Here is a 23,708-nt window from a genome sequence, read left to right on the forward strand (position 1 = left end):
AGCAGAGCAGAGTCTGACCTCACTTCCTCTTCCGCCCAGAATTCTATTCTGTTTACTCCTCCCATCTATGTTCCAAGCCATGAGGCCAAGCAGCTGGTTTATTATAACTTAACCAATGAAATCAACAGATTGATATATGACACTCCCACATCAACTACTGTAGAATAGAGGAAAGCGGAAATATCCGAGGAAATAAGAGAAAATCAAGAAAGACAGCAAGCATTTCCAGTGTTCTGTGAGATAAAGTCACTGTAGTGGGCTCTCTCTCCCTGCTCCATCCCCCCCTTCTCTCTCATACAGACAAACCCTCATGCTCTTTGGAAGCATTTTTTCATCGATTTCCCCCCAGATTTCTACCCCTTGGATAATATCCTGGGCTCCCCATATGAATTGAGAGCTTACAATCAGATACTAGATCAAAATGGAGAAAATTCCTGGCCTCAGCTCACAGTGACTCTTTCTCTGTCCATGACTAGGATTCTAGGTAGGCAGACTTGAGATGGCTCCTTTTCTATCATCTTGGGAGCAGTCCATGGCTTCTTTCCCTGCTCTGATGCTTACGGCCTGAGCCTCCTGGAGTATCCTGGTTAGCATCATAGTGTGCTTGCTAATTTGAACAACCAATCCATAGGGCAAAGGTTTTGTTTGTTTGTTTATTGGAGAGAAGGTTTTTCTATATAGCCCTGACCACCCTAGAACTCTCTCTGTAGACAAGGTTGGCTTTGAATTCAGAAATCCACCTGCTTCTGCTTCCCCAGTGCTGGAATTAAAGGCATGAATCACCACTATCAGCCTAGGGAAAGTTTGTTGTTGTTTTTTTTTTTTTTTTTTTATTCTTCCTACAGGCCAATTTTGGACCACTTCTGAGGTAACTCATTGAAAGACATCATAAAAAGAGAAAATACTGATAACACAAGATTAACCACAAAATCCTCTGGTTTAGTCAACTGTCTAGGAACAACAACAACAAAGAGAATAAAATCAAAAGGAAAAGAGTCACTGTGATTGAACATAATAAAAGTATCTTGACTACTTAAATTGGTTGGGTTGTGATGCCTACCCTCCTCTTAGGTAGAACATTTCAGTTATTTTCTGATTCCCATTATAGCTGTTGACTTCACTTGAGACAACAAGGCACATATTTTCAAATAACATTTCCCCTTCGGCCAAATCAGCATTACCTTATAGAGAGATGTTAAAATTCCATCCCCTTACATTAAGAGAGGTTCTAACTGCTCTTTCCCTTTAATTCTCTATTTTCTAGGGATTGCCAGGAGAACATGGTATCCCAGGGATACAAGGCATTAAAGGAGAGAAGGTACCATTTAGACTTTACTTTTGTGCAGTATGTAAGTAAATAGAAAGAAGAGACCAAGGATTCTAAAGTCACTAGAGAAGCCAAAGATTAGCCTAACAAGGCTTGAGCCTCCCAGGATTGATCAGTGCAGGGGACAGACATATAACCTGTGATATGCGCCCCTGGTGTCATGCATCATCAAGGGTATGGGTATGGCACAGAAATTCCAGGTAACCAAATGAGCTAACTTGAAAATGAAAATGTTAGGGCTGAGGTCAAGCTTTGAATTCTCAAATGTCTTTCTGCCTCTTACCATCTGTTTGGATGTGTGTGAAGTTGGCATATCAATATGGTGCCTCCCCCCCCCCCAGGAAATAAGGTATGTAGACCATCTAAAGAACTTCATGAATAGACGTGCCCTTTGTGCCATGTTTCATTGTTGGAAACCAGCTTCGACAAAAATATCACTTACCAGGGTGGGAACATGGGGATCAGAAAAATAGTAAAGAGGGCGAAGATGCGAGTGAAAATAATAAAATAATAAAACAGAAGCATAGAACAGAACCAGGAGGGAGTTCCAGTGAATACTGAAATCACCTGCATTTAATTTCCAATTTCTTAAAATACCCCAATCCCGAAAGATAAGAATAAGATTAAAAAAAACTGCATTAAGATGATACAAGGAAATGAACATAACAACTGAAGGTTATTCCTGAAATACTGCAAGGTCTGGATATTAGCCACACCTGTTGACAATAACCTTGGGAGAGCAAAACCGAGGGATGTAAAATCTAGGTGGGACCTTTGTTTGAGGTAGAAACAGACAATAACCTTGAAGGAGTTAAATTTGTCTTCTAGAAATAAATTCCAACTCTCAGATCTTTGGTCAAGGTGGAAATAGGCTCACATTTTGGAGCCTCCACATTTTATATACAAGTCTGTGTTTCCTGGTACTGTTCAACTTCATATAACGGAACTCGTTTTAGAACGGGAATGTATTTAAAATAATAAGAGTGGGTCCTAGAGTGAGCTAGGCACTTGTAAATGCTTTTGAGGATGTAAGTACAGACGTGAACACAATGGTGAAGTTTGCCTGGCTATGACAAAATACAGCCATGGAAACTGCTGTCTTCCAGCTTCCCATCGGGAACCTCAGCAGAGAAAGAAAGGATCTCTTCTTGTTTTCACAGGGAGATGCAGGTGGAAGGCTAGGCCCTCCTGGACTTCCAGGTCCAAAGGGTGATGCTGGGCCTCCAGGGAAAAGCCTGCCAGGGAAGCCAGTAAGTATCACCTTTTCACTAGGATTGCCCTTGAGAGTTAATGTACTGCTAATTCTGGGCTCCCAGGTTCAAGATACAACTGTAGTCTTTAAGCCTGCCAAAAAAAGGAAAGAAGGAAGGAAGGAAGGAAGGAAGGAAGGAAGGAAGGAAGGAAGGAAGGAAGGAAGGAAGGAAGGAAAGATAGATCTTATACCATAGCTCATAAAGCTAAAACAATTTGAATGTTGGATGTAAGCTGCAGAAGATACACAGGCTGCAGTATTTTACAGATAAACTGAGATGTTTCAAAGGTCCCAGCACCTTCTGTACTGATTCCTCAAGGATCTACGAATCCTTAAACACAGGTTGTGAGCCATAGACCGTACTAGGACACTGCCTTAAAACAAATGCTCAACCTTGCCCTTCTGGAGTTTAAGGACATAACCACAGACCATCTCTCACAGAGAGTGTATATGATCCATGCTCTACTCAGGACACAGGAGATTGTATTACCAGAAAACCCAAAGCCAATATGCTTATTTGATTGGCCTATTTTCTACATTTTATAACAATTATCAATGGCAATAATTCTGAAGATTAGGTGTTTAATTTCACAGATAAAACCCTATATTTTGAGCTAATTATGCAAAATCTAGAACTTTCTAAAAATTTCTCTCTTTATATGAGGCTTACTCAAGTAAAATGAAGGGTAATGAATCATATTTTCAAATGATAACTTCTAATTATTTTTAGTTATGTAGAAAAAGAAATGTAATCATCTTACTTTTTTTTATTCCTTTTAGGGATTAGATGGAAATCCTGGTGCACCTGGCCCACGTGGGCCAAAGGTATACAGATTTCATAGCTAATTTTGAAAAGAATTAATAATTAAGAAAATGTAACTGAAAATGCAAATGTCTGGAACCTCATCCTAACAGGAGCACTTGCTCTCACAGGGTGAAAGAGGACTACCAGGTATCCATGGCTCCCCGGGGGACACAGGCCCACCAGGAGTAGGAATCCCTGGCAGGACAGTAAGTAATATTCAGTCAAGTTACTGCAACCCAGTTGGTTACATATTTGTCTCCAGACTTCTTCATTGCAGTGCTCAAAGTCTTACATAAAGCAGTAAGAAGAGAGAAAAATAGAAGAGATATGAAGAGGAAAGGACAGAATCAAATTGTCACGGTTCAGACACTACTTCACCATAAGCTGCCTTTAAAGGCCCTGAAGACACTGCCAGAAAACTCTTAGAGTGGTAAAACATTTTCAGCAATGTAGCAGAATGCAAACTAAGCATTAACAAGTAGTAGCTTCTCTGTATAGCATAGAAGAAACTTAACAAGAAATATCAGGGGGAAAATTCTCACTCAATTAGCCCAGGCATGGAGGGGGCACTACCTAAAAAAAATAAGCCTGACTAGAGAGGGCAGAAACATGTTCAATGAGAACTTGAAGGTACTGAAGAAGACACTAGGCAATGGAACATCACTTATGCTCACAAACAGACAGAACTAGTGCCGTGAGAATGTCTATATTACCAAAAATCACCCATACACTCAATGTATCTCTGTTAAAATTCCAATGATGTTTTTCACAGAACTGGAAAAAGCAATGCTAAAATGTATATAGAAGCCCAAAGATCCTGAACAGCAAAAGCACTCCTAATCAGAAGGAGAAATTCTAGAAATACAATACCTGATCTGAACAGACACTACAGAGCCATCGTGGCAACACAGCATGGTTCTGACTCGTGAACAGATGTGTAGACCAAGGGAGGAGAGTAACAGACCCTGAAATAAAATCCACACTGCCACAGGCACCTAATTTTTCAGAAAAGTATCAAAAAGATTCATTGGAATACAACAATAGCCTCTTCAACAAATGGTGCAGGGAAAAACAGATCATCAGATACACAAGAAAGTAGACCCATATCATACACCGTGAAGAAAAAAATCAGCCAAAATAAATCAAAGACTTTAATATAAAAACAGAAACTAGGGCTGGAGATATGGCTCAGTGGTTAGGAGCACTGACTACTGGGTCTTCCAGAGGACCCAGGTTCAATTCCCAGCACCCACATGGCAGCTCACAACTGCAGTTGCAGGGGATCTGACACATTCACACCAATGCACATAAAAAATAAAAAAAACAAACAGAAACTATAGGGGAAATATGAGAGAAAACCCCTCGAAATACAGGTCTATGCAAAAACCTTTCTGAAAAGAAATCCAGCAGCATAGAGAGTTAAAAACTGGCGAATGGGAAACTGTGAAGCTAAGGAGTTTCTGCTCCGCAAAGGAAGCAAGCACCGGACAGGAGAGGACTGCAAAGATGGCATCTCTGCGCTAATATCTGGAATCTATAAAAACTACAAGAACTTAAGGCCAAAATAAATAAAGAAAGAAATTCCTCTATCAATAATAGATTAATGAACTAAATAGCTCTTAAAAGAAAAAGCACAATAGCCAATCAATAACTTTTAAAGTATATAACGTCCTTATCTATCAAGGAAATAAAAGTTAAAGCTGCTTTGGGGACTGGAGAGATGACTCATCAGTTCAGAGCTTGAATGTGTGAGCTTTTTAATGAAGCAAGTTCTGCTCTTAGCACCCGCATCAGGCAACCCACAACATCCTGTAACTCCAGTTCCAGGGCCTCCAACACCAAGACTCCTGTGTACACAAGTATATATCATACACATACACACACACACACACACACACACACACACACACACACACACACCTCACCCCAGTCAGAAAAAGCTATCATCACCACAAGAGACAAATACTCTGAGAAAAGTGTAGCTCTTATGCACAACTGGTGTGGATATAAACTACTTCAACATCCACAGAAATCACTAGGAGGTCTCCTAAACACTAAAACGAGAACAACCACATGGCCCAGCTATCCTGCTCTGCGCACATACCAGAAGCCTTCTAGCTCAGCCTACCCCAAAGAGACGGCACATTGATATTTATTTCTTCACTCTTCACAATAGCTAAGGGATGGAACCAGCCCAGGGGCTTTCTCGACAGATAAAGAAAATGTTGTGTGTATACACCAGGAGTTTTATTCATCCCCATAAAGGAAAAGGAAATCATGACATTTGCAGAAAATGGATTCAACTGGAAATCATTCTATTATGTGAAATAAGCCAGACTCAGAAAGACAAATAGTACATGTGTAAGTGTGTGTGTGTGTGTGTGTGTGTGTGTGTGTGTGTGTGTGTGTAAGTCACATAAGTAGAAATGGAAGCAGGGGAGGGGAAGACAAGAGAGAGTAATGAAATGCATCTGAGAAGGAAGCAGAAGGCGTGTCTTATGGTGAGAATGGAGACCACCAGGAAGAAAACAGGCCAGGAGGGGGCAATGGTGGAGGGAGACCCATTGGAGCAATGTGTGTGTGAAAATGCCAGAATGGAAACCATTGATTTACACACTACTTTAACAGTTGATAAAACATTATGTCAATAACTCTTTAAACAGGTAACAAGATTATAGGAAAAAATACCACAAGAAAAAGGCAACAAAAAGGCTTAGATAATAACGATGTTATGAATATTTTTAAATAAGATAAAGAACCCAGCAAATGCTGATACCAACTGCTTTAAAGAAAAAAAAAAGATTTTAAAGATGGGGTGTCACTACATAGGGATAACTGGCTAATCTCACTGCCTAAAACAGCCTGCCCTGGAGCACACAGAAGTCAGCCTTCCTCTGCCTCCCAAGTGCTAAAACTGAAGTCATGTGCACCAGAAATTCAATGGCCCAAAGATATACATAGCCAGAATGAATGTCATTGGGTTCTTGGCTAACTTCAGCCTCACTTGAGTTATTCCAAACCTCAGCATTCCAGAAGTAGAAAATAATTCCAGGTGCTGTTAGTTAGCCATTGACACACACCACTGAATACTGGACCCTGCTTTTTCTTAAGAGGAAAGTGAGAACCCCCATGTGTTCGTACCAGGTTCTACGTTTACATGTTCTAGCTGTTAGCTTGGTGCTTTTGTGGTACTCCTAACTGTGGAAGAGTCTCTGACTCTCTTGCTTGTTCTTGGGACTCTTTTCCTCCTGCTGGGTCACCTTGTCCAGCCTGGACGTGAGGGATTTTACCTTGTCTTATTGCATCTTGTGCTGCTGTGTTTGGTTGTTGTGTCTTGGAGTCCGGCTCTTTTCTGCAGAAGAAACCTAGGTAGAGCGGGTCTGAGGGAGAGAAGAAAGGAGAGGGAGTTGGAAGGAGTGGAGGGAGAGGAAACTGTGCTTGGAATTGTATTATATGCGAGAAGAATCTACTTTCAAAAAAACAATAATAAGCAAATGAAGAAGAGAAAACTGAGTCAACAAAGAAAGAAAAGGAGGCTCAGGTTCCTGAGCCCCATGGGCAATTGGTTTCTGACCTGACAGGATATGAATACATTGCTTGCACACCTCTGAGTGTGCAGCAGCAGAGTGGAATAAAAAAAAAAATCCAAGTAAGTGAGCAAAGTCTTGTGCATCCAGTCTTGAATATCTGGTTCTCTAACTACGGCTTGAGGTCATGGTGAGCCCACTAGAAACTGTATGCAAGACTTACAGAGTTTTCAGATTGTGCAAGTGCCAAACCTCATTTTTCTGCTAAGTAAAGGATGGGGCATTTATGAATATCCCTGGTAGAAGTTAGATAATTCTCTCTCTTTTTACCCAGGGCTCCCAAGGACCCACCGGAGAGCCAGGTATTCAGGTAAGTGACTTCACTAAACTACGCACAGAAGAAGTTCAGTTTTCTTGATTGCCGGAAACTGCTCAAAAGACAGTCGTAGCAGCAATGTTTTCTTCGTTTTCCTAGGGTCCTCGAGGTCTGCCCGGATTGCCAGGAACTCCGGGGACCCCAGGGAATGATGTAAGAACCTGTCCCAAGCTCCCATCCGTGTCTGTTGTAATCAGCTGTAACTCGCAGAGGTTTGAATGAGCGACTTCTGTTTTTAGGGACCTCCAGGGAGAGACGGGAAGCCAGGCCTTCCAGGCCCCCCAGGTGACCCGGTATGTAGGCAGGCAAAGCCTGATTTATGTATCTTTAATGCGCCCAGAAGCCAAACAGCCAACCAAGCAAATTTTGCTGTCCAAACTAATTGCCATGCTCTGTGACTGCTTGGTGATTTTGTTTATCCCCATTATTTTGTAGAGGGGGGGGGGGGGAATTCAAGCCGGGTCAGCATTATTGTGCATGTGTGATGAATTCTTATTTCCTAAGGGTATAATTCAGCTGTACAATTTTGCCCCAGGCTGAGCCTTAGCATTTAAAGTCTTTGTTCCATGGAAAATTGAGATAAAAACAGATAGCCACAATTTCTAGTCTTTCTAATGCTGGGTGAGGAAATGAATTTCATTTTTCTAAATGAGAGTTTGCAGGTTAAGTTACCTCCAGTGTGGTACCTAGCCATTGATTGAGTGCCTCTGAACAGATGCGATGATTCAATTATGAAAATTGGATTGAAAATCTCACAAAGAACGCATTTCGATGCTAACCTTGTGTTACATAGCTTTATTTCAGGTTAAATCTTGCTGTGAGTGACAGTAAGTCCCTTTCAATAGCCTCAGCTCCAACACTTACAGTTTTGAGAGGCCACATGGTGCACAGCATTGGATTGTCCATTGAGTTTTGTATAATAAAATCCGAACCTGGCCCCTCACTGCGTCTTCTCAGATTCTCTCCCCTCCCACACTGCTTGTGCCTTTGAGCCCTTAGCAGCCGCATGCGGCAGCATTATCTGGCTTTCTTTACTTCCAACGCTGAACCGTGTGTCCCTCATCTCACATCCTGTCAACTGTCACTCGGGCTTCTACAGTGTCCCTCTGAAAGGACATGTGAAGACCTGTGGCCCAACCACAGCCCACGCGCCCCAGGTGTCTGTCTTGTCCCTACTTAAGTACCTTTAGAATTTCTGTAAGAGCTAATTTTAAAGCAGACTCCCCACGCAATCTTCCTATATCTCAGAAGCCTGATAATATGCTTGATGAGTGATTTCCTTTTACCAAATGATTAAATAAAACATTATATTACTTAAAACCAACAGCACAGGGAAAGCATAAAGGTTACCTTGTCGTGAATCTCTAAAATATAGGTGTATGATCAAAGCAATGATACATGTGAGCTCGCATGATCTTGCTGACGGAACAGTGACTGTTCTCACATTCTGGTTCCAGCTGTACTGTGTGTAAGTTTCATGCCCTGAAACATAAAGCTAAGCCGGTGAGCCTGCTGGTTAGGGTCACCATCTCCAAAGCAATTGGCATGGCACTTAAGAAACACATACACATATCAACTTCTATGTTCATGTTGTATTATGTTCATGTATATGCGAATAGCCACGGATTTGAGTTTCTCTCTCTTAACTACAGATCGCACTTCCTCTCTTGGGAGACATTGGCGCCTTGCTGAAGGTATTCTTTTGGTATAAAAGGAATTAGATGTTGGTGTGTGGAAAAAGTTAAAAAGGAACTTTCTACCGAAGATACAATAATTAACTGCTCATCCGAAACAGTTCAAACTCTGCTAGAAAACATTTAAGACATAAGAGCATGCATGTCTTATAATAGCGTATAGCATCTATACCAATCTTCCCATTCCCTTCTTTCCGGGTCCACATTGTGGATACGGAGATGGAGGAAGACAGTAAGTACTGAGATGACATACAGGAAGGGGTGACATCATTGATACCTTAAAGTAGATCCTGCCTCCTCTCAAGTACTAGCTTTCTCTTCCTTTCTCCAACCCCCTCTGGCTCACTGCCCTGAAGCCTGTCTGCCCCCCTGTCAGCTCTGGGCAGTCTCAAGAAGAAAACCCGTGCCACTCACTTACAGATGGGGTTTTTATATCATGGAATTTTACAAAATGAGCTATAAAATTCCAACGCCAACAATCGCCCTAACAATCTGTTATCCTGTTAAACAAAAATTATCTCAACTGATTATCCATCCCATAAAGTACCTCAGGCGAAACATGATGGCACACACCTGTAATTCCAGCCTTTAAGAGCCTGAAACAGGAGTACAAGTTTCAGTCCAGCTCTAACTATGCACGCACACAGAGGCATGCACGCACACACGTACTCACACACACACACACACACACACGCGTACACACACACTCACGCATGCATGCACTCACACACATACACCCACTCACACCCACTCATGCATGCACACACACACACGCGTACACACGGACGCACACACACACTCACGCATTCACACACACACACATACACACACACGCAGACACTCATGTGCATGCACTATGGCTACCATTTTTCTTAAATATTTTGCTATGTTTTATCAGTAAGACTGGGGGTCTGGCAGTGGGTAAGACTATGCTTAGGTAGTCTCCATGCTGTCTAGTAAGAGCTGGTGATCCCAAATGAAAATGTAGCCCTTCATTTCACTCTGAGATTTCCTGTCTTCGGATGAACAGAAAGTGTTAAACTGTTAAGTGTACACCACTCACACTTAACAGGTAATTTCACTTATCCAACTGGTGTTTATTCTCATGATTTGCCAAATGACATCCATGTAAACATGAAGAGTTATAGCATCGAATCCATAAAAAGACATAGTCTAGTCTCAAGAAAGAGAGGTAAATATATGTAAATATAAATATTAATATAAAAACTTCTGGCCAAACTTCTGGCCAGGAGGTGGTGGCCCGTGCCTTTAATCCCAGCACTCTAGAGGCAGAAGCAGGAGGATCTCTGTGAGTTCAAGGCCAGCCTGGTCTACAAGAGCTAGTTCCAGGACAGGCTCCAAAGCTACAGAGAAACCCTGTCTCAAAAAAAAAAAAAAAAAAAACAAAAAGAAAAAAGAAAAAAAAAACTTCTGGAGGGGTTATTAGGAACTCAAGGAAAGGAGCATTTTCTTATAATACAGAATATTTGTGAGGGTTTCAAAGAGCTCTCATATTGAATTATAATTATATATCAGTCAGTGCAACCTTACTAATTTCTTTCCCATTTAGTCTTTACCAAAATGTTATGCGCTCAGGCTGGAGGACCATTCTCATTCGTTGAAGATACTTGAAACCCCAAGTAGCTGTGTAATTTGCCCAGATACATAGCGATTAAGTGTCAGACTGACACAAGAATGCACGTCCTCGGGTATTAGGCCCCAGATCCTTTCTAACAGCTGTAATGTAGGAATTAGATGCTTGAATCCCTGAAGGATGAAAAATTTGTATACTTAAGCAGAACTAAATGTTCTGATAGAGTGTGGGATGCCTCACAGAAAAGACAGCAGACTGAGTGGACTCTTCCAAGAGGAGAACCAGAGCCTCAGGGGTCTCGTGGATGTGAGGAGCTGACGGTCTTGCCAGGGCAGCCTCCTCTGACACATCCCAGAATCATCTCAGTAAGTTTCTGAGTCACAAAAGAGCGGACAGGTGAGATGCAGAGAGGAAAGCTTGGCAGCTGATCCCAACGACCTTTATTCAACAGAAGAAAATGGGGAAGCAAGTAGCCCCCACCCAAACCCCAAATTCCAGAATTTGATTTAGAGACTGACCTGTGGACGCAATCTAATAACATAATGTTAAATCCTGACCCTGGAACCCAGCACACTCACTCAAGCTCCAGGCCTGAGCCTTTTACAAGCTGTTAGCTGCTTTCTGCTTGTTAAGATGCCTTTGGCTGGAGCATTGAGAGAGCCTGGCCTGATGCTAACCCCGAACCATCCCTCCCAGCTTTTCTGGGTTAATCTGTGTGGCAGGTCTCTTAGAAGCAGATTGAGCACTGACTAGTGATGACTGCATCTTAATCAGTTCTATAAAATAATACTGAGTCATTTTCCAGAAACCTTTATTAAAAATCAGTTTCCCATGCTTTATCTAACTGAAAAGAATGAGACCGTTATCAAATAAATCTAAGACGTTTCTGTTGAGTTAAAACAATTATCGTTTTTTATCATTTTTTAATGTTTTTCCTATTTTACTAAATACGAATTCCACTAAAATCATCAGTGGAATCATCTAACTGAAAATGTTTCTGAAATCAGTATCTGAAGGTTTTGCTCTATATTGTGTATATGTATATATGTATACATATATACATATACACAAACTTTATCAGATTGTGTTCTCAAATTATATTCCCTACCCCTACTATTTGTTTGGGCTTTTCCATTGAAATGGCAGCAGAGGTGTGTGTGTGTGTGTGTATGTGTGTGTGTGTGTGTGTAATTAAAAGTTCACCAGTATTGTAAATGAAGATTACAGATTAGGCTTGCTCAGTGTTTACCCCCAAACAGCCATCTTTCAGATTGGACAGACAGTCTCTGAAGGTAGAGCGGCCTCACAATTGCTCGTTTGACAAGGGTGCAAATAGATCAAACCTCAGCCTCATACACAGGTTTTAGGAACCGCTCAGTGAAACTGTCTTTATGCTCGCTAGAACTTCTGCGGCAACTGTCCAGCCAGTGTTCCCGGGCTGAAGAGCAACAAAGGGGATGAAGGAGGCACTGGGGAACCTGGAAAATACGATTCTGCAGCCAGGAAGGTGAGAGGTTGCTGGCATGCCTGTGAGTCCTGCAGCACACCTGCTGGGTGTCCCCCCCCCCCCGCAGGTCTGACTCCTCTGTCTTCCAGGGGGATGCAGGACCACGGGGTCCCCCAGGAGTCCCAGGCAGAGAGGGGCCAAAGGTAAGAAAGTCCTCTGTGAGATTCTAACTAAATGAAACATGGAGAATCCTATTTTTAAATACCCTACTCCTATGAAACTTACCTTGGTAACACGGAACAAAGGGCACACGCAGATGATGCTATCATTTTATCCCATCGCCCTGTGCAAAGGACACACCCCAACTGCTCTGATGGGAGATGTTTTGCCCATAGTTACAAACTGAAGTGGTCCAGTGTTAACTGAAGTTGCTGTCTTTTTAGGGAAGCAAAGGAGAGCGGGGCTACCCTGGAGTGCATGGGGAGAAAGGCGATGAGGTAAGAGACTCTCTGATTAAACACTCAGCTACTGCTTCTCTCTATTTGATTCCACAAAGGAAAGACACTGAGTTTTCACTAATGCGTGTTCAATACGGAGGCCATTGAAAACCAACAACAGTTAGGTGTTTTAAAATGACACATTTTTGGTAATTACAGATGCACATTTATCTCCAGTGGTCTAGATGTGGAGGCACAAAATAAGGCTAATAGTTGATATAAAAGTTATGGGGGTTTTGTTTTTAGGTAGCAGGTAATGATCCGAGTCCTTACAAGAAAAGAAAGAAGGGTGAACTCACGAAAACAAACCTCAGGATAGCAAAGAGGTGGGAAGGGTAAATGAACAAGCATAGACCCGAGGGCCCAGCCAGGGGAGACCTCTGTGCCCTGACTGAACTTTAACAACCTTGGTTTCTCCATGGCTCTGCTCAGCTTGGGAGAAATAAGCCGTGCTAGGCATCTGGGCATACTGGTTGAGGTCAGCAGCTCACCCACCCCAGGACCGAGCACCCAACTCAAACGTGCTTTCGAGATAATGGTGTAAATTCCTGACTGTAAACCACAGTGATGCTTAGGATATCCTTCTTGTCCTGCGTAATTCACATTAACTCTTAGAAAAACCAATTAGAATGATGAATTGCTGTTAGTTTAAACAGTTTTGGTGCTAATCTTTCCTAATGAAAGTAAGAAAGCCATCTGGCATATATTAACCTTGATGGTGGTGTGGGAAATTATGACACTATAAAGTCCATCTATTTTCCTGCTTAGAACTGTATTTCACATTGCAAGTTATCATCATTTATTATTGTTTTGTATTGATATTCATTGTGTTCTAGAAACCTTTAAGATCGGCCTGGGATTATTTTCCAAGTTAAAAAAAAAATTAAAGAATAAGAAATAGGGCATTTATTTTCATTTCTAAATGAAACATTAAAGGCATTTGTGTTTTGAAAACAAGTAAGAATTGATGAGCTTTTGCTTCCTGGAGTTGCACAGAAGGTTCCGGTGAAGCAAAGGCGCAGTAATGGGCTTTAGAAGGCAGGCAGGTTAACTGCCTAGATCCCAGAGCTGGGCTTTAGAGGCAATTCAGACAGTAATAAAAAAAAAAAGATTGAGAAATGATTACAATTTGGGCTTTTTATAAGTGACTCTGTTAAATTCACTAGACATTAAATTTTATTGATTCTGTAGGTATTTCACTGTCTTGGTGAGCTGAACCCATGATTCATAGTCCTCGATATTTTAGTGTGGTCTTTCTTGGGTACACTCTGTGCACTCTTTGACATGGATCACATGAAATCTGCAGAGGACCCATGGAGTTCAGAAGGCTCTTTTCCCTTGTTCTCCACATCATAAGCATAGCATGAATAAACCTGGCCCAACATACTGTCTTATCCGTTTTTTTGAAAGGAACAAAGCAACATAACTTTGATCACACAAATCAACAACAGAAACATAACTGCATTATCTGCTTGGACTCAAAGAATACCTTAGTTACATAGCTCGTTGATTCATTTAAGTGAATAAAATGTTGACCAACTGGCCAACAGGCTATTCTCTAACAGATGTGCATTGTATCTAATGTTACAAAACCACAGACATCTATTCCTAATTCTGTGGAAAAGGTACAGGGGTAGAGCATATTTTTTAGAGCTCTGATTTTATAATCATCAATAATTTATTAAGTTAGAGGGATCACTCAATTGTCAATCCTCGAAAGTGGATTCCTCTAGGTTCTCCACCTATGCTGTCTGACTCGGCACAAATTTGCAAAGATGCTAACAGAGCACAGATCCTGCCCTTCTGGGCCACAGAAAATTCGTTTTTGGACTTTATGTATTCATATAATAGTTTATGATAATATATGACAAACCAGACATAAAAATATCATTCATTGCAAAGTATACAAATGATGGCTTGAATACCTATGCAATAGATTTTAATGGTGCTTGAATTTGGCACTATGTACTTAACTTGGCTGTCTTCATCTTGAATGTCTGTCTTCTTTAGTGGCCGCCTGGCCTAACAAAAATCATCTCATTGCCCTTTGGGCCGCCATAGGAACTTTCCACTCTTATTACAAATTTCAGGTGACCGAGAGAAAGAGTGCTGAGAATGATGGTTTTTACTTATGCAGTGGGGTTTATTTTAAAGTTTAATGCAGCCATCAAAGGTTAATGAGTCCCATGCTTATACATTAGACAGCCTAAAACCTCACTCAGCATCTCTAGACTGACTCAAAGTTGAGACATAAAGTAGCAGAGAGAGGAAGAAATATGCACACGCGTACCTGAAACAGGTACATGTAGAAAAACATGGAAACGTAGATGTTCCAAGATAAAGAAACTTACAATAAACTTCGGTCATTGAAAAGTACCATTCCCCATAGAAAATTTTCTTTTCTACTTATAAAATTAGAACTTTGTTTATAAGCTCGTGAAGATAATGCTAGGAAAATGAAGAGTCAGTCTATCATTCTGATGGGAATGGTCCACACATGCACAGGCATGTGTGCACACAGCCAGCCAGCCAATGGGGTTGGTAGAGTTTTGAAGGAAGAATGACTATGTTTCTTAACACAAATGTGCAGGAGATTTTCCCCAAGACTTAGTACGTGAGCCATTCCTGCACACTCAAGGAGAGTCATTCAGTATTTCTGCACATCATTTCTGTCTGAGTTACTATTGCTGTGCTGTGAAGAGATGCCATGACCAAGGTTATAATAATATAGTTGGGGGTTTGCCTTCCTTGCTCTTTCACTCATCAGAGTGGGGAACGTAGCAGAAGGCAGGCAGGCATCGTGCTGGAGCAGTAGCTGAGAGCTTACCTGTTATCCATAAGCACAAGGCAGGGAGACAGGAAAACCCAGCCTGAAATGGATTTTGGGTACCTCAAAGCCCACCCCCACTGACTTACCTCCTCCTAATCCTTCCCAGACAGGTCAACCCTACTAATCCTTCCCAAACAGTTCCACCAACCCCCTACTAGGGACCAAACATTCAAATATATGAGCCCATAGAAGCCATCCTCATTCAAACCACCATGGCACCTCATGAATAAAGCTGAAATAACTTGTGATCTCATTTGGAATTGGAAGAGCTGAGCTTGTTCTCCCTATGGGTACAAAGAACCTCGATCCAGCTCAGTCTTGCTGACATTTTATAAAAGATGCAGTCACTTTCCCACAGCCACGTCACTTGATCTTTATAATAAGTATAAAAATCATCATTTAAGAACAGTAAATGGAGGAGTTCTATTATAACAAATAATATTAAGGCAGTGTAAAAAGAGTATTTTATTCAATAAAGAAGATTAAATCTTGAAAGAATGGTACCATTCAATTCAGAAGTTAGGTCTGGCTTTGTTTGTTTGTTTGGTTGGTTGGTATTTACACTGCCAGGGACCAAAGCCTGAGTTTCATGACTGATAGGCAAGCGCTGGATCACTGAGCTACAACCCAGCCTAGAACCTGACGCATTTCATGCTAATCTGAAACAACAAAAGGGCGATTCATTTATCTTCTCTGATTAAAAAGTGATTTAAACCTATTACAGAAAAATTGGCAAAGACACAAAACTGTAGAAACCTAAACTTTCCGTCTGTTCCCACAACACGTTGAGGTGGTCATTGGCATATTATGGATGGCCCACACTCCAAACTCCAGGAAACCTCTGAAAAATCTGGAAAACTCACTCGGACTGACAGTGAATTCAACTAACGGCAAAGTCCGACACAAACTCACACAGGTCTGGTCTGTCTTCTCGTCCTATCAAAACATCACCCTCCTCTACAGAAGAATTCATGTGTTCTTGTGCTGTTAGAAATGCTTCCGCGGACACCGGTGGGGTCTCACCACACCGCTCTTAACAGATGCAGTTCCCTGTGCTGAAGAAAAAAAAAATCTGAAAATCCAGAATTTTCAAATAAACTTGGTCACAAATTTCCAAAATGAAAAAAATATCTATTTGGGTTGATAAAATAAAAAAAATATTCACACATTTTAAAAATGCATTGCTAGCTGTTTAAAAGTTTAGCCTCTGATATATAACATTTGTGACCTCTATTTTCCAGGCCGTCCAATGGTTTTCTAGACGGAAGTTTAGTAATTGTGAAACTTTCCATATTATGGGTTTTACAGGATTTATTCAGCTAATATCCTGTAGTGGACACCTGATAAAGAAATAAAATTGCCTTACAAATTCCTTCCCAAATGTAAATAAATGTGCCAGTTTTTCAGTCATACCCATTTAATTATTATCCTGGCAATCCAAGGAAGGGGGTGGGAAAAGACCTTCACTTTGATGCTTAAGCCATATTTTTTCAGGTAAACTCACAGGTGAGTTTTTTTTTCTTATAGTGAACCAAACAGATAAACTAAGTATATTATAAAGCTTTTTTTTTTTTTTTTACTTTGCCAGTTGCTGGATGAAGCTTTAGTGCAAGCAAATGTTTGCCCACTGGTATTATACCAACCCAAAGCGTGTATTCGCATGTTTGAGTAGTACACAATTCTCAGTAATACTACTGCTGGTTGGTGGGTACAGAACACCAGAAATGTTCTGTGGATCACCAACAGATTCAATTACCTTTGTTACATATCCTGTGCCATGGCATTTTAGCTTGCCACACCTACTCTTTGAACCTGGTATTTAGAGAACGGAGAGAGTCTCAGAGCACTCTCTGCTCTCCAGAAAACCCAGGTTCGATTCTCAGCCCCAAAGCGGTGACTTGACAACTATCTGTAACTCCAATTATAATGTGCTTTTCTGGCCTCTGCAGACAACAGGCACACACGTGGTACCCAGACATATATGTAAGCAAACACCCATACAGATAATTTTTCATTTGAGTAGTTATTTATAGGTTTGCATATCAAATTTCTTGATTAGTTAAGGTCTATGATTAATTTTCAATAATAAAAATATTTGAATTGCAAAAATGATTTGTTTCCTAGAATAAACTTTATGATAGAAACTGTTTCTTCCAGGGTCTTCAAGGAATCCCTGGCCTCTCAGGAGCTCCTGGCCCAACTGGACCTCCTGTAAGTATTTGATAAGACTACTCTCCTCACAGGTCACACCTGTAGGGATGCTATAAGGTACATTAGTATTCCTGGAGCCTCTCATGCTCTCTGTAGATCAGCCATTGTTTTACAGCTTCCATCAGCACCTCCAATTTTCCTCTAAGATCAGTTAAGCCCACTTAGTGACCCGGAGACCTCCTGTCAAAAGTTTGGCCAAGCCAAAGAGCATCCTCCCACTCACTGGAAATAAACGCTGGCTACACAGGTGCATCATCTTCTTACTTTCAAATTTTGGTGCTAACCTTGGACAAGAGATTCAGATGCAACACAAGCTGAGAATTTTCCAGAGAAAAATAACAGGCTAAAGATTATCAGCTTTAATTTGTTTTATTCCTATATGTGAATATTAAAAAAAAAAAAAAGAATCTGTTTTGCTGCCCCCTTGAACACAGCAATATGGCCTCTGGGTTATCTTGTTTTCTGGAACAGAATACATTATCTTTTCCAACCTGCCAAACCAAGTCTCTTATTTGGAGTTTATTTCTAAGCAATTCTAAGGTTCAATTGCCAGGTAAAAGATTGGACACACAATCACACTTGAGTTTCAGACCAACAAATAATGTTTGTATAAGTTGGTCCCAAATAATGCATTTTCCTGACTGAATTAACTCCGCTCAGTTGATGTCTTGACTTCTCTGTTTCTTTCTCCTCTTAAAGCTTCTATGCCAGGAAATTATTTTTATCCCTCAAGAGAGTGATCATTCCTTACTGTTTTGAATCATGGGTTTGACATAATTAAAAACTTATCATTTATGCTTGCACCTCAATATGTCAAACAAACTTGCACAGTAAAACTTAAAATTATGGAAGAGACCTGAAAAAGAATCCACAAGAGTTACGGCTCATTCTAGTCTCAAAGAAGAATTAAACTTATTTTTTTGTTTTCCTTTTTAAAATGCAGATCACATAACTCAATGTGCACATTGTTGATTCTGCACAGTTTTAGAGTATTTAAAATGTTTGTTGATTGCTACCAAAATTATACCTCATTTAGAAAGACATAATGTTATGTAAATTGCCATTTAAACAGTTTGACTAAATTCTTAAGTGTATCAAAAGGTTCCAGTTAAGATCATTAAATGTGTTTGGCCAAGGTGAAAAAAAAAACCCACAGACAGAAATTTTACCCTTCCAAAGAGTTATCAGGAGAATACAGGTGCAGTATCAGCTTGAAGAAATATAAACTTGTAGAACTGGTTTAATTAAGATTAAATGACCTTCAACATGGGTAAGGTTTAGCAACCAACTTCCAACATCTTTTGATCATTGACTTGTTGGCTCTATGACAAACTCAGCTGTCCATTTCACAGGGCTTAACAGGAAGAACTGGACACCCCGGTCCCACTGGAGCCAAAGGTGACAAGGTACAGAGAAAAATGGGGCTTGGGTTATGGGTAAGGTGGAACTATTTGCTGAGAGATCCATGCAATCAAGAACAGCCTACAAGAGCAAATGGTGTCAGGAAGTGGCCACTCGTGAAGTGTGCGTGCAAAGATGTTGGTGTAAAAGTGGGTGTGAGCACAGGTGTGTTCCCAGAGGAAAGTAAGATGAGAGAGAACACTGGGGTGGGATTTCAAAAATCCAAAATAAATTGGGAGCATGGAGACTTTGGGGAAGGGGAGAGGCAGGGAGGGGAGCAGAGAAAAATGTAGAGCTCAATAAAAATCAACAACAACAAAAGAGAAAATCCAGAAACTGGAGTCCGAGTCTAGGCCATGAGTCTATGTGGAAGAGTGACTGGTCCAAGTCTCCTAAAGAGATATAGGTCAGCTGGATTGATTATCGCATATCAGAGAGTTCCAGCTGTTCCTGAGTCTTAATCTCTTGGTTTTTTATAACAAAATATTATAAATTGTTTCTAAATAGCACCTCTCGCAGCCTCAGAAGCTGGAAAGTCCCCAGTCAAAGCAATGTAGCTTTGGCAGCCGCTGGGGCCCATCTTCTTGTTCACAGAGGGCATGTACTAAGTGAGTTCTTGTGTAGTTCAACTGTAACTCAGCTCTCTTGGGCTTCTTCATAAGGGCACTGATCCCATTCATGAAAGTTCTTCCCTGTGACCTAACTGTCTCCCAAAGGGTCCATCTAATTCATCACCCTGTGGATTGGATCCATGCTGTAAGTTTGGGGGAGGAGTGCCCAAAGATTCTGAACAAGCTCTCTGGCTCCAGATGCTGTACCGGCTATAAAGACAATGATCAGTAACCTAAGGTCTTGTGATACAATCTGGAAATGCTGGCCCTAGAAGGCGATAGTGGGAAGTCACTGAAAACATGCTCCTTGGGGGAAAAGAATGTATTGGTTACTCTAGCTGCTATTTCAAAATATCAGAGACAACGTCAAAAGCAGGAAGGGTTTGTTCATAGCATTCATCACGGCAGCTAGGTCATGGTAGGAGGAGATCTGGGGGTCACCCTGCACCTGCAGGCAGAAGCAGAGGAAGGTGAATGCTGGTGCCGTACTCTTGTTCGGTTGGGACTCCATTCCGTGTGATAATGGTGCCCACATCCAGTGTGGGTCTTCCCCTGCTCTGCTAGACATTTCTGGAAATGTCCTCAGGGACACACCCAGAGGTGCGTTTCCATGGTGATTCTAAATCTCATCAGCTGGGCAGCTCACAGCTGGCCGCGCGTGCTGTGTTAGGGAGGGAAGACCAACAGCGAAGAGCACCAGGCTGTCCGGGTGTAGTAGGATCGAGGGGGGCATTACAGTGACAGTCCAGGCATAGACTCACAAATGGTGAAATAGCTAAAACTATTCAGGTTAAGGAACTAAGGGGCCACATAAGCTAGCTAAGTGTCTCCTGCACACTTGCCAGGATGCCAGCTCCCTGTAGGAGCAATGGAGCACGGTGGTGTCGAGGAGCAAAGTATCCCCCAGGACACTTAAATGAAACAACCTACTTGTTCTGAAGAGCCACAGCACATTCTTATCCTGCTAATATCTCAAGAATCTTTCTCTGCTCCACCAGCCATTTTTTTTCCTCTCTATTTTCTATGAAAATTCTTCTGTCCTAGATTAGCCTTTGAAGTTAATGGGAATTCCACAGTGAAGTGAGCTTGAGGGCACCAATGAGAATCTGACTTCTAATTGTGCCAGGAAGAAAGAAAAGACATATTCTCAATGGGCACATGCTGTTGACTCATGCGCACTATGACGTAATGCTCAAAGGACATTGCCGGCAGTCAGCAGGACGGAGGATGTCCTGGGGAGACAGTGGCCATCGATACAGTGTGCTTACTCAGTGCACACATTCTCAGGTGGTGCATTGCATGAGAAACATCACAGCTTCTTTAAATTGATAAATATATGATTGGTGATGTTTTGTTATGAGAAAAAGATGACTGGTGAAATAAAATCGTCTGCCAAATTCTGGAAGAGGACTAACATCCCTCAGATTTCCTGGACTTCGTGTGTCAGTCCCTCTGGGTACTCTGTCGATTAACCATGTGTTAGCTCTGTCCCGGATAAACACAACATAGAAAAGTTTGTAAAGGTACCGTTCTACAAACAATGCACAGTTATAGGAACAACTGACCAAAAGCCCAAGGGGCTCCAACAATTGCTGGCTGTGAGCTGGTAAGGAGTCTGTGCTTTGTAAGAGTCGTTTTCCAAGTCTCAGTTCAAATCACAGACTAGTTACTGGGTTTTTTTGTTGGTGGTGGTGGGTTTTTTTTTTGTTTTTTGTTTTTTGTTTTTTGTTTTTTGAGACAGGGTTTCTCTGTGGCTTTGGAGCCTGTCCTGGAACTAGCTCTGTAGACCAGGCTGGTCTCGAACTCACAGAGATCCGCCTGCCTCTGCCTCCCGAGTGCTGGGATAGTTACTGTTTTATAGTAACCGATTATTGCAGTGCCCCTTCATTTTCAATTTGTGTCTCCTATAAGCAGAAACCTAAGGCTATTTAAATGGTATCAACAAACAAAATTAACAGGCCATTTCTCTTAAGTGGTGCCATACCAAAGTCACTTCCACTCGGTAAGACATGACTCACCTGGTTGTAGAGTTTGATATTAGCCAACAGGTATGACACGGGTGTGATTTGATACTTTGGCTAAATTTGCTAGAATGCTCTCTCTGGCTCCACAAAGCTGAAGTTGGTGGAGGTGAAGCCAAGAGTGAAGGCTGGTGAAGGCACAGTCTCAGAGCCTGCAATCTGTGCACGAACTCTCCCCTTCTTCCCCATGTATACAGAGGAGGAGAGAATCCCCCACTGCACTCAAAGCCCAGAGCAGGTCTCCTAGCTTGTCTACCCTCAGTGAAGCTAAGGGCCCTTCCCTAGAGTTCACACAGGTTGGAGAGAGGAAATGTCTTTTACTGGCCACAAGGTAAGTAGAATTAGACTGCCAGGCAGAGGCAATATTATAGGCCATGGTGACCTGGATCACAACTCTCGAGTGGAAATGTCCAAGCTGTTCATTTGGTCCTGTGTCTCTCCTGCAGGGCAGTGAGGGGCCCCCTGGAAAACCTGGACCTCCTGGACCCCCTGTGAGTTGTTTAAGATTTACACTTTAATTCTGTGCACTTAAGACTCATAAGGCAGATGGCTTAGATGCTTGAAAAGCTATGTCTTCTGAGTTTCCCCTGAGTGTGTGTGGTGTGTGTGTGTGTGTGTGTGTGTGTGTGTGTGTGTGTGTGTGTAGTCAAAATGCATGGCTGTACACTGGCCCGCCTCTAGACTTCCTACAAAGGACAGAGAGTCATTTGACTACCCTCTACCATCTCAGAAAATAAAAGGCCTTTAAAAGGACGTCCTTTCTTTACCAAGCAATTTGGACTTTCAAAGATGCTGTGTGTGTTCACCGGTGAGTGATGTCTGAGACGTGAGGAAATTCTCCTTCTACGCCATGCAGTGAGAAAAATGCATGAGAGCCCTGGACATTTGCCCCCATGGTCTCCACAGACTTGCATTCTTCCAGGGAAGCTGTGGCGAGGAGAGGCCACTCTGTGGCAAGTCTGCCCTCGTGTGGGGCCTTGGTCGAATTGCAGCAAGCCTGAGGTCCACAGCCATTATTTCTCCACATTGCAAATTTAGGAGAGAGAGGTAGTGTCTCGCGGCAGCCTTCTGAAACCTAACGCGGCTGTTAGGAGCCTGCGTACAGTTGCACGCTTTGCATACAAGCTAGCTGCTTGACTCTCTTTTTTTTTTTTGAACATGTTCTTCATCTGATTCTTTCTTCACAAAGGAGCAAGACAGAAAATTCCTGGTGTTCTGTTCTAAAATACGCTCCTCTTCTCAATGGAAAAAAAAGAAAATTATATCAAGAGACCTGTTTTTTTTTTATATCAGGCTTAATAAATCTTCCTCTTGTCTCTGGATTCTTCAAAAATAATTCATTTCTGAGACAGATTGTACATCTTCTCTGGGAAACTTTCTTAGAAGTCTCCTAAGTCTTTTACGTCTTCTCCGGGCATAGCATACTAAAATATAGCCCCTGCTCAGTTATTCCCCAATGAACGAGAGCAGAAGAAGAAGCAGGCAGAGCTTTCTCTCCCCTCCCTGCTGTTTTGCAGATGCGTGAGAACCGTGCTCGCTGGGCACACCACCATTATCCCCAAGCGGCGATGAAATGATGGCTTCTTCGTTTTTGTTTCTGAGATATTAAAAAAAAATACCAAAAAAATGAAAACACACACTTGGATATTTAATCTAAGACTTTGATGTCCTTTCTAAAACACACACTTGGATATTTAATCTAAGACTTTGATGTCCTTTCTAGGTGCTTCCAAACCGAATGTTTCATGTGCATTTTCCCCATGCTAACATGGATGGAAATTTTCAAACCGTACTATGGGTTCTCTCTCATTTTTTTTTTCTCCGTATTCACATAGGGTTTTTTGAGGGGAAGGAGCAAGCGCTCATTCCCCAAGTATTAGGGATGTTTTTTGTAGAAGTGCCCACACGGGATTGTGAGTGAAGCTGTCCTCCAGTTCACCTCAGTTTTTCTGTTTGGTTTGAAGATTCCGTAGGAAAGCCTCACTTTGCAGTACCAAATTGTTCCCTGTTCACATCTTCATCAGTCTTACTACACGGCTGCCTGCAGGTCAGCAGGCTGTAAACACGGCAAATTGGCAACTCAGAAACTGCATTTTAATGAGCAAATAATATCTT

General features: G+C 41.7%; 1 protein-coding gene across 1 annotated transcript in view; it reads left to right on the top strand.

Moving 5' to 3' along the window:
* Positions 1–23,708, top strand: part of Col19a1 (collagen type XIX alpha 1 chain) — a 306,409-nt gene that overhangs the window by 243,593 nt on the left and 39,108 nt on the right. The window contains exons 23-36 of the mRNA XM_050134778.1: positions 1,265–1,318; positions 2,488–2,577; positions 3,360–3,404; positions 3,513–3,590; positions 7,246–7,281; positions 7,387–7,440; positions 7,527–7,580; positions 8,940–8,981; positions 11,978–12,082; positions 12,172–12,225; positions 12,466–12,519; positions 17,507–17,560; positions 18,913–18,966; positions 22,040–22,084. Coding sequence (XP_049990735.1) covers positions 1,265–1,318; positions 2,488–2,577; positions 3,360–3,404; positions 3,513–3,590; positions 7,246–7,281; positions 7,387–7,440; positions 7,527–7,580; positions 8,940–8,981; positions 11,978–12,082; positions 12,172–12,225; positions 12,466–12,519; positions 17,507–17,560; positions 18,913–18,966; positions 22,040–22,084 — 819 coding nt within the window. The remainder of the gene's footprint in view (positions 1–1,264; positions 1,319–2,487; positions 2,578–3,359; positions 3,405–3,512; positions 3,591–7,245; positions 7,282–7,386; positions 7,441–7,526; positions 7,581–8,939; positions 8,982–11,977; positions 12,083–12,171; positions 12,226–12,465; positions 12,520–17,506; positions 17,561–18,912; positions 18,967–22,039; positions 22,085–23,708) is intronic.

This window comes from Alexandromys fortis, unplaced genomic scaffold, assembly GCF_014885135.2.
Source record: "Alexandromys fortis isolate MF-2015 unplaced genomic scaffold, M_Fortis_MF-2015_v1.1 scaffold_20, whole genome shotgun sequence".
In the NCBI taxonomy this organism is placed as follows: Eukaryota; Metazoa; Chordata; class Mammalia; order Rodentia; family Cricetidae; genus Alexandromys; species Alexandromys fortis.